General features: G+C 44.5%; 1 protein-coding gene across 6 annotated transcripts in view; it reads right to left on the bottom strand.

Annotated features, from left to right (window-relative positions):
- Positions 1-11,196, bottom strand: part of Hr3 (Hormone receptor 3) — a 31,909-nt gene extending 20,713 nt beyond the window's left edge. For 2 of the 6 annotated variants that reach the window (XM_017231755.3, XM_070278447.1), the window contains exon 1: positions 2,612-3,994. In XM_017231755.3, coding sequence (XP_017087244.2) covers positions 2,612-3,404 — 793 coding nt within the window. In that variant the 5' untranslated portion in view covers positions 3,405-3,994. Of the gene's footprint in view, positions 1-2,611; positions 3,996-11,162 lie in introns of those variants that run through there. The other 4 variants (XM_070278449.1, XM_070278446.1, XM_043211083.1 and 1 more) reach the window with 3 other exon arrangements.
- Positions 11,197-11,672: the final 476 nt, after the last annotated feature.

An 11,672-nucleotide genomic window follows, 5' to 3' on the forward strand; every position in this document is an offset into this window, starting at 1 on the left:
AAGACAGAGTTTGCGAGCCAATTAAAAATGTTAAAATTAGTTTAAGTCGTTTGGCAATTTGCTTTCGAAGTTTGCCAAAATGAAAAGCAAACTGGGCAAAAAATAAAAAAGTCAATTTCCATGTAAATGTTGAAAACAACAAACTTCGCCAAAGTTATAAATTAATATTTCGCTTTGGCTAATTTATGTGGTTTCGTTCGACGCCAGATACTAAAGCCATTAAGTCTGCACCTCACAGATACAAAGATACACTCGCCGTCTGCAGCATAATTCGTACTTTGCATAGACGAGCAGAGATGAGCAGCCAGTAAAATAAAAAAAAAAAAATACAACATATTTATTATACAAAAATAAGCTGGGCATTACGACATCGCCCGGCCAACAGCAGCATCGATGAAGTTTGGCAAAAATCGAAAATATGATAATGAAACTTCGCCACGCTCGATTGGAAGAAGCCTCATGGGGGGCTGACCTGGCTAATAGCCGGGGCTATAGTTGTTTCGAGTCTTCCAGACCAGACCAGACCAGACCACCGAACCGACCCATAAGCCAGGCCAATAAGCAGAAGATTCATGCATGAAATGCAAAACGTTGTCCAACCAAATTATAATGAACCTGGCACTGGGAAATTACAACAATAAACAGCCAACCGACATCCACCAACTATATGTATGTATATATATCGCAAAAGTGATAGTGTGAATCCCGATGGTCAAAAAAATATATCTCGTAATCTTCGGGTTGCGACATCTCCCCGGCAAAGTCCATCGACCATGTTCAGGGTCGCCACCACTGCAGAAAGGTCTTTGGATGAAGAAAACCCTATCGTTTGGGTTTCACATTATAGATTGCTTTTTAGTTTGTCGTTTTAGCCAACTTCCATTATGTGGGCTAATCATTGTCAAATCCGCTTGTGATTTCAGGGAATTAAATGCCTTTATTAATCATAATTTTATTTTAAAACTTGAGCTATATATAGCTTCTGAAAATCAATCCTTTCCAGATCTTGTTCTGGCGTTTACAGCAATTAGGGGAACAATTGATTGACTTGATAATCAATCACAACTCGGGGAAATCCATTCGAGACATTCTGGTACGCCCCAGCCTCTAATGAATGGTGTTCCCTGCCCAGAGCCGAGATATATCAACAGAAACTATAAAATATAGATCAATCTTGGCCGAAACTGGTAGGGCTTCTGCATGAGAAGTCGCGTCAGTGCCTGACACTCATTTGTAGTCATCAAGAGTGGAGAAATGGGGGCCCGAGGCGCTGCCAAATCCATTTTTCAGCTTAGCTGCCCCTCCGGCGGGCTCCCTTCATAATCCGACTGCCAATAAGCGTTAATACTACACTGAGAAAAATTCATACTTGAGGGTAAAATAAATAGATATATATATCTTTTAAAAACAAAAAATAAACTCAACTTTTCAATAGCTATTTTCTTTCAGTGCATTATAGCCAGTTACGCTTTGTCTGGAATTTCACCCTCTATCTCCCTCTACCGTTCTAGACTTCATTCAGTTAACTGTATAGTTTGTAGTTGACGCTTTTACCGCTAAGGTTCGTGGTACGGTAAAAATATGAGCCAAGCAGAAGAACAGCGCCAGTATCTGTATATCTGTATCTTGTATCTGTATCTGTAACTGGTAGATTGGTAGCTTGGCAGCTTTGCTGGTATTGCAGCAGTAAAGCGAATATGTCGAGGTAGCAAGAATGGCAGAAAAAGCAGAAAAACAGAAAACCGCGAAACAACACCCCAGTCATTGGTAAGAAGACAGAACGGCTAACAGAACCTAATGATAAAGAACACCTAGACTTGGCCAAAAGCTAGGCAGCCTACCAGCCTAGCAGCCTAGCAGCGGCTTATTTAGTGTGTCAAAACATGTTCTTGTTGCTTGTTGCTGGTTGTTGTTGCCGCATGTGGTTGCCGAGTCCGGAAAGTGGGACACATGCCCGTAGCTGCAGCCACACAAAGGTGAATAGCCAATAAATCGAGGCTTGTAAATTGAAATTCTTTTTAGCATGGGGTGTGTACACCATACACCTGTTGTTGCCCCTGCTAGCTGCCTGCTGCCTGCCACTGCTGATGTGTTGCTGATGTGTCAGCCTGTTAATTGCTGTTGCTGCCTGGGATGCTTGCGCAATGCCGGAGCGTTCATTTGCATAGCTTAGATTCTTTTGGAGGGGGTGGAGGGGGAGGAGGGCCAGGGGATGGTGGGCGATGCTTATCAGAAGCATCGCTGATCATCAGTGGTCGCTCTGGGTGAGTGCTCACTGTGGTTAGGCCGCCGTTGTTGCAACAAGTGGAATTCCTACAACTACTTGGTTAGTGTTTTGGACCGTAAATAGAAATATTATAGGTTCTGGTTAGATGGCCAGATTTTTTGGTAGATATTTTATAAAAGATATTATAAATGATAGATATTATAAAAGAACCAGTTTGAATATCCTACTAACTCTCAACTATTCCAAGTCCTTTTATACAAACTAGCTTAGATGAACTATGTTAAGATAAGATAGGATAAATCTTTAAAAATCTATTATAAAAGATATAGATACTAACTCTCGTTAACAAGCTTAAAAGTTAATCCCTTTTTAAAATCTATTTACCTGTCATGGCTCCATTGGTGCTGCTGCTGCTGCCGCTGTTGTTGCTGCCTCCATCGCGGACCGATGTTGCTGCTGTGCCTGCCGCACTGCCAGCGGATATTGCAGTGGCTGTGGCAGTGGCAGTTGCCGTCGTCGCTGACGAGGCCATGGCAGCGGGTTTCTGGGCGGCGAGAGGTGGCATGGCTGGTTGGTGGGGTGCTGGTGGCGGCGAGCGCTCCTTGGAGCGCTTCAGGTTGTTGCTGCTTTCGGTGCTGCTGTTGGTGCTGGCCATGTTCTTGCAGGCGGAGCTGATGTTGCTGAGGCTGCTGAAGCTACTCAGGCTGCCGAAGCTGCTGGAGCGAGCCAAGGCCGGGGGATCCGACAGGAATTTAGCCTGCGGCTGGTGTTGCTGCGGCTGCTGCTGCCTTGGCTGTTGCATTCGGGTGATGGTCAACCTCTTGGGTGCCGGTGGCTCTGTTTCAGTCTCATCTTCCGGCTCGGCCACCCCTTCCAGGTCCCCCTCCAGATCCGTGTCCATGTCCGGCTGCACTGTGGCTATGATGGTGCCGTCCTCGTTGGCCTGCTCGAAGCACACGTCCAGCAGGGTGGCGCCCCCGCCCGCCTGGAGGCCCGCTATGTCCTTGAGATCAATCCAACTGGCGCCCAGCTTGTCGGCATCGGTGAGGGGCAGGCTGAGGACGCGGGTGTCGCCCTCATCCACGATGTGGAACGACTGCGTGGGCTCGATCTTCACGATGATGGGCTGGTTGGCCAGGATCTGGGCGGGCGGGCCGCTGCCCAGCAGGCTGGCCATGTTCTCCTCCTCCTCGTCGGCCGCCTCCAGCTCGCTGAGCTGCTGCTCGATCTGCAGGTAGGTGCTGTTGGACGAACCACTGGTGCCGGACGCCCCGCTTGCCCCCGGATTGGGCTTCACCACATCCAGCTTCAGTACGGTGCACTTGTCGGTCTGCTGGTACTGGTGCTGCTGCTGGGGGCGGGGCAGCAGGGTCAGGCCGGGCGTGGCCTGCGAGTCCTGCGAGAGGAAGGCCAGCGGAGGCGAGGTGGCCGTTGACTTGTTGGACACGCTCCTGGCGCCTGAGCTGGGTATCAGCTGGGGCAGGACACCCGCGGCAGCTGCTCCACTGCGTGCCACGATGCTGGTGGACACGGGCAGGGGGATTATCGAGATGGAGGGCACCTTGCTGCGCAGATTTGCCACCGCGGCTGCTGTGGCAGCATCGGTGTCGATATAGACCTGGCCGCCACCGCCCGACGAGGACTTGCCACTGGCAATGGTGTTGGTGGTGCCGTTGCCGTTGCCCGGGGGCTTGGCCTGCTGGATCAGCAGGAGATCTCTTGGCCTATCCGTTGTGGAGGCCGTTTCAACCAGATTCTGGGGAAAAGTCCTTCGATTTCTTCCTGCGGCTTAAACACTAAAACACTCACACTTTCACTTGGTTCGTTGCTCTCACTGGGCAATTCTCTCCATTAATTATAGATTTTGTTTTGGTTTTTGGCTTTAATTACTTTGGTTTTGGGTGTAGAAGCACAACATCGAAATAAATTCAAAATCAGCCTTACGAAAGTGCACTTAAAAATTGTCGACTAAACGAATACGAATTCATTCATTTTGCGATTCCTCGATTGCTTGTCAGATTGGTGTAGATACCACTAGAGGAGGGGCTATTGGGGATTGGGGATATTGGGGCATGTGGCAAAGGGCGGGAGTTCTCAGCAGTAGAGAGCAAGAGCAAGGGGGGTGGCAAGGGAAATGATGCACCTGTGCGTTTCGTTTCGTTTCGGTTCGTTTGGGTTCGCTTTGCAGCTGGAATACGGGTCGTATACTCAACTTTGTGCGATTTCTGGGCGATTCAAGACCTTTGAATTAAACTGCATTCTCTGGGGAATTTTTGTTCACTTTGATTATTTTGAATTTCTTTGTTTTTCCAGCCACAATATGTTGCAGGCTAATGTCCGGCAAGTGTTGGTGTAACTGTGTATCTGTGGCTATAACTGGGCTTGTATCTGTATCTGTATCTGTTAGCGGTCGCAGTCCAACTCCTCGATGTTGTTGTCATCCTCGCTTTCGTATCCTGCTGATGTTGTTTTTGTTGTTGTGGCTGCTGTTGCTGTTGCTGTTGCTCTTGTTGTTGTTGCTGCTGCTGCACATGCAACGCGTCGCCGCTGGATGGCTGCAAGGCTGCGCTGCAGCATACGATTTTGGCAGAAGCAGCGCCATTGGAATCCACTAGCCGACGTCAAAACAGTTGGAAGTGTGTCTCTGCCAGCGTCGCTGTTGCTGTTGCTCTTGTTATTGTTGTTGTTTTTGTTGGTTCTGTTGATTTCCCACATTGCGGCACGCAACCCCCACCTATGCAACCACCACCATCTTCACTGCCACACAGCCAGCTGTGAGTGGAAAGTGGCTTTAATAATCGATTTTTCAGCGGCCAACATGTAAATCAATAATCTCACACACCCACGCCAGGGTACAGAAGCTGCACACCTCTTGCCTCGATCCTTTTCCTGTCCTGGTTTTTCAATTAAAATCTTCAATTTCCCAACTGTTTTTCACACTCTTCGATTAACTAATTTATTTCACTTTAGAATCGAAAACTAATTAAATAATCATGTTGCACCGCGCGCGTTTTTTGTGCCTCGATTTTTGTGGCCTTTTTTTATTATTATTTATTGGTGGCAGCAGCAGCTGACCGGAGCTGCGTCCTTTACAGGAATGTGTCCCAAATTCGAGTGCCACAAACACAGTTGCTGCTGCTGCTGCACAAACTTTCCGTTTCGTGGGGGTTGCGCCTCGGTTTCTGCCACCGTTGCTGCCACTGCTGCTGCTACTGCTGCTGCTGCTGCTTTTGGGAAAATCGCAGTGGGTTTGTGTGTGTATGTATCCCCGCGTGCAACTTGAAAAATGGGACTCGCTGCGAACTGCTGCGAAAATAGGGTTAGTAGGCATAATGCCAAGTGCATAGCCAGGAAAAACTGGAAGCCCGCCCGAGTGCTAACGAGTGCGAGAACGAGCCATCCGACTTGGCATTGTTGCGCAGCTTTTCCACCCTTAGCCTCTGCATGCGGGTGGCGGCAGCAGGGGGTGGTAGCCGGGAAATTCCCATCGTGGTGTGAAAAGTTTTCTGCACATCCGTGGTGGGTTTGGGAAGGGCGGGAACTTTTGAAATGATAGCTTTGAAGCAGGGGGTTGAAATGAAAGTGTGGTTATGGTCAGAAGAAAGTTAAAATGTTAATATATTTTCAATAAATGGATAGGTTAAATTATATACAGATTCATAAAAAATAAAACATATTAGACTATGAGACTAAACAACATCTCTCATGCTTTCGTTTTTATGGGTGCATTTATTTTCTTTTAAAAAATAATGCCCAATCCAAAAAATCCATCCTATAAATTGTCCAAATCTTAGGCCAAGTAATTCAAAACAAGGCCCAAAAACAAAAAACCCTTCAAAAACGCATTAAAATCTCAGCAGAGTAATTGCACATCATTAGGCCAAGAGGTATGGGCCATGAAAAAATCAGAACTTTGGCAAAAATAGAGCCAAGAACAGCTAAAACCGCAATAATCGAATCCATCACCGCATGACCTCCAAGCTTGAAGCCGAAAACACTGAAGGGAGACTGATTCTAGCATATTGCCCAATGGGCCAGCTGTAAATTTTGGCTTAATCGCCTAACTGGGCCCTAACAGAGGCCCGGTGCGATCGAAGATCTTGGGAGATCATTATGGGAGGGCCGATGAAGGCGAACCATCGCAGAGACCGTTAAGAGTCAACCATCAGCATTAATATTTCATGTTTTTCCGTTGCTTAAATCATGTTAGATTTATTTTGTGCTGGTTTTCAGCTGCCGCGCTTGCGCAACAACAATCAAGAGCCTAACTGGTTCTGCCAGCCCAACTAGCAACTTGCAACCAGTAACTAGCAGCCTAGCAGCTAGAAACTTGGCAACTTGGCCAGAGCACCGTTGGTTCTAACGTGAAACGCGAAAATGTGTGCCTCACCGTTGTAAACTTCTTGCGGCTGCTACATGGGCCATATCTATTGCAAGTCTGCGCTGTGCCGATTCTAACCTGTTTTCTTCTCTGCAGAAACTCTCCGAAAAAGTCCCGTAAGAAAGTCCCAGTTATTCAAGAGGAAAAACCTGTTACACGCAACTGGCTCACAGTTGATTGCCAAGAAAAATAAAAATAAAAAGAAAGGAAAAGAACAGAAAAGAAAAGAACAAACAGATAAAAAAAAAAAAGAAAAAAAAGCTACAATAGCAAGCAGCAAACACGTTAGTACCGTTGCTTCGGATTCTTTGTTGCGCAACTGTGTTGCAAGATTAGCTGCGACTTCCAACTGGTTTATTGCAGCTCCGCTGTCGATGAGGCAACAGTTGCCCATTGCCGTTGTTGTTCTTTTTCTGTTTTTTGTTTTTTTTCTGTTTTTTGCCTTGAAGATGTTGTAAAATCTTTTGGCTAGAATCGGAAATCCAGCAGCAAAGCTTTCCGAAGACGGAGAGTCGCAGCATTGCATGTTTGAAGCTTGACTGCATATTGCATCCATTTATTAGCGGCTACTGCCAGCCGTTGCCTTATTTAATCAATTAATGTTTGTTTTTTTTTTTTTTTTTAATTTGTTTGCCAGTTAAGTGATTCCATTGACTGGTTTTGGCCATCCAAGGTTGATGCCTACTAAGCCGGCAATATCACCAGAACTATTTTGATTGCCAGAGAAACTCATGTTCTAATATTGCAAAAGTTTCACAAAAAAGACGTTATTGAGAATTGGAGAAACTATAGCCTTCACTGTGGGTCCTATAGGGGAAAACCCCATTTTCAAGGGATCTCCTCAGGAAAAATGGACAAAAAATCTAAAAAATATTTTGCCTCAGGATTTTGATGCAGAATGGTGGAGAATCGATACAGAAATCGTTTAAGGTACTCCGCTTGAGGATCGGATGAGAATTGGGCAAGATATAGCCACCACAGTGGACCCTATAGGGGAAAACCTCATTTTCAAGGGATCTCCTCAGGAAAAATGGACAAAAAATCTAAAAAATATTTTGCCTCAGGATTTTGATGCAGAATGGTGGAGAATCGATACAGAAATCGTTTAAGGTACTCCGCTTGAGGATCGGATGAGAATTGGGCAAGATATAGCCACCACAGTGGACCCTATAGGGGAAAACCTCATTTTCAAGGGATCTCCTCAGGAAAAATGGACAAAAAATCTAAAAAATATTTTGCCTCAGGATTTTGATGCAGAATGGTGGAGAATCGATAAAGAAATCGTTTAAGGTACTCCGCTTGGGAATCGGATGAGAATTGGAGAAGATATAGCCATCTATGTGGGCCCTATAGGGGAAAACCTTCTTTTCAAGGGATCCCATCATGAAAAATGGAAAAAAATCTGAAAAATATTTTGTCTCGGGATTTTGATGCAGAATGGTGGAGAATCAATCCAGAAATCGTTTAAGGTACTCCGCTTGAGAATCGGATGAGAATTGGAGAAGATATAGCCATCACAGTGGACCCTATAGGGGAAAACCTCATTTTCAAGGGATCTCCTCAGGAAAAATGGACAAAAAATCTAAAAAATATTTTGCCTCAGGATTTTGATGCAGAATGGTGGAGAATCAATACAGAAATCGTTTAAGGTACTCCGCTTGAGGATCGGATGAGAATTGGTGAAGATATAGCCATCACAGTGGACCCTATAGGGGAAAACCCCATTTTCAAGGGATCTCCTCAGGAAAAATGGACAAAAAATCGAAAAAATATTTTGCCTCAGGATTTTGATGCAGAATGGTGGAGAATCAATCCAGAAATCGTTTAAGGTACTCCGCTTGAGAATCGGATGAGAATTGGTGAAGATATAGCCATCACAGTGGACCCTATAGGGGAAAACCCCATTTTCAAGGGATCTCCTCAGGAAAAATGGACAAAAAATCGAAAAAATATTTTGCCTCAGGATTTTGATGCAGAATGGTGGAGAATCAATCCAGAAATCGTTTAAGGTACTCCGCTTGAGAATCGGATGAGAATTGGGGAAGATATAGCCATCACTGTGGGCCCCATAGGGAAAACACCATTTGCAAGGGATCCCATCATGAAAAATGGACAAAAAATTTGAAAAATATTTTGTCTCAGGATTTTGATGCAGAATGGTAGAGAATCGACCCAGAAATCGTTTAAGATACTCCGCTTGAGAATCGGATGAGAATTGGGGAAGATATAGCCATCACTGTGGGCCCCATAGGGAAAACACCATTTGCAAGGGATCCCATCATGAAAAATGGACAAAAAATTTGAAAAATATTTTGTCTCAGGATTTTGATGCAGAATGGTAGAGAATCGACCCAGAAATCGTTTAAGATACTCCGCTTGAGAATCGGATGAGAATTGTAGAAGATATAGCCATCACTGTGGGCCCCATAGGGAAAACACCATTTGCAAGGGATCCCATCATGAAAAATGGACAAAAAATCTGAAAAATATTTTGTCTCAGGATTTAGATGCAGAATGGTGGAGAATCAATCCAGAAATCGTTTAAGGTACTCCGCTTGAGAATCGGATGAGAATTGGGGAAGATATAGCCATCACTGTGGGCCCATAGGGAAAAATCCCATTTTCAAGGGATCCCATCATGAAAAATGGACAAAAAATCTGAAAAATATTTTCCCTAAGGTTTTTTGGTGGCAGAATGGTGGAGAATTAATCCAGAAATCGTTTAAGGTACTCCGCTCGAGAATCGGTTGAGAATTGGGGAAGATATAGCCATCACAGTGGACCCTATAGGGGAAAACCCCATTTTCAAGGGATCTCCTCAGGAAAAATGGACAAAAAATCGAAAAAATATTTTGCCTCAGGATTTTGATGCAGAATGGTGGAGAATCAATCCAGAAATCGTTTAAGGTACTCCGCTTGAGAATCGGATGAGAATTGGTGAAGATATAGCCATCACAGTGGACCCTATAGGGGAAAACCCCATTTTCAAGGGATCTCCTCAGGAAAAATGGACAAAAAATCGAAAAAATATTTTGCCTCAGGATTTTGATGCAGAATGGTGGAGAATCAATCCAGAAATCGTTTAAGGTACTCCGCTTGAGAATCGGATGAGAATTGGTGAAGATATAGCCATCACAGTGGACCCTATAGGGGAAAACCCCATTTTCAAGGGATCTCCTCAGGAAAAATGGACAAAAAATCGAAAAAATATTTTGCCTCAGGATTTTGATGCAGAACGGTGGAGAATCAATCCAGAAATCGTTTAAGGTACTCCGCTTGAGAATCGGATGAGAATTGGGGAAGATATAGCCATCACTGTGGGCCCCATAGGGAAAACACCATTTGCAAGGGATCCCATCATGAAAAATGGACAAAAAATTTGAAAAATATTTTGTCTCAGGATTTTGATGCAGAATGGTAGAGAATCGACCCAGAAATCGTTTAAGATACTCCGCTTGAGAATCGGATGAGAATTGGGGAAGATATAGCCATCACTGTGGGCCCCATAGGGAAAACACCATTTGCAAGGGATCCCATCATGAAAAATGGACAAAAAATTTGAAAAATATTTTGTCTCAGGATTTTGATGCAGAATGGTAGAGAATCGACCCAGAAATCGTTTAAGATACTCCGCTTGAGAATCGGATGAGAATTGGGGAAGATATAGCCATCACTGTGGGCCCCATAGGGAAAACACCATTTGCAAGGGATCCCATCATGAAAAATGGACAAAAAATTTGAAAAATATTTTGTCTCAGGATTTTGATGCAGAATGGTAGAGAATCGACCCAGAAATCGTTTAAGATACTCCGCTTGAGAATCGGATGAGAATTGTAGAAGATATAGCCATCACTGTGGGCCCCATAGGGAAAACACCATTTGCAAGGGATCCCATCATGAAAAATGGAGAAAAAATCTGAAAAATATTTTGTCTCGGGATTTTGATGCAGAATGGTGGAGAATCGGCCCACAAATCGTTTAAGGTAGTCCGCTTGAGAATCGGATAAAAATTGGGGCAGATATAGCCATCACTGTGGGCCCCATAGGGAAAACACCATTTGCAAGGGATCCCATCATGAAAAATGGACAAAAAATCTGAAAAATATTTTGTCTCAGGATTTAGATGCAGAATGGTGGAGAATCAATCCAGAAATCGTTTAAGGTACTCCGCTTGAGAATCGGATGAGAATTGGGAAAGATATAGCCATCACTGTGGGCCCCATAAGGAAAACACCATTTTCAAGGGATCCCATCATGAAAAATGGACAAAAAATTTGAAAAATATTTTGTCTCAGGATTTTGATGCAGAATGGTAGAGAATCGACCCAGAAATCGTTTAAGATACTCCGCTTGAGAATCGGATCAAGATTGGGAAAGATATAGCCATCACTGTGGACGCTATGAGGTAAAACTCTATTTTCAAGGGCTTTAAAAAATATTTTGTTTCAGAATTCTGATAAAATTATAAAGAACTGTTTGAACAAATCAGAAAAGAATAAAATCACTTATTTATTAATTATTTTATTTATTAATATGTATTCCCTTCAAACTCACCTCTTATAGTGCTTGGCATGTTAGTCAGGTTAAGCGATTTCATCTACGGGCCAGACTTTCGTTCACACACACACTGAAGTCTCAACGGATCAATGTCAAGGCTTTGAACTCTTCACCAGACAAGATCATCATAATGATCGTTAGATTCGCGAATTAGTTCAGGTCGCAGATATGGCGACATCAAATAGCTTTCAAACGGTACAAATAAAGACGATGATGATGCCGGCGAGCGGAACGAAACGAAACGGATCAGGAAGGAGAACTGGAACTGGAACTTGGACCGAAGCTGAAGCTGAATCTGAAGCTGGAGAGTGACACCGTGTGGCCAGAATCCGTGTGGACTGGACTGGACGTGGGGACAAACGATTGCACACTAAATGGCAAGAGACCAAGTCGGAAGACCCGTTGCATCCCAGGTCCGATCATGATCATCACGATCATCATCGGTCTCATCCGCGGTGGAATCATCATCCCCAGGCGGGAACCTGTGTGTGGAGGAGGTGGCGACTG

The sequence above is a fragment of the Drosophila bipectinata genome, chromosome 2R (assembly GCF_030179905.1).
Source record: "Drosophila bipectinata strain 14024-0381.07 chromosome 2R, DbipHiC1v2, whole genome shotgun sequence".
Classification (NCBI taxonomy): Eukaryota; Metazoa; Arthropoda; class Insecta; order Diptera; family Drosophilidae; genus Drosophila; species Drosophila bipectinata.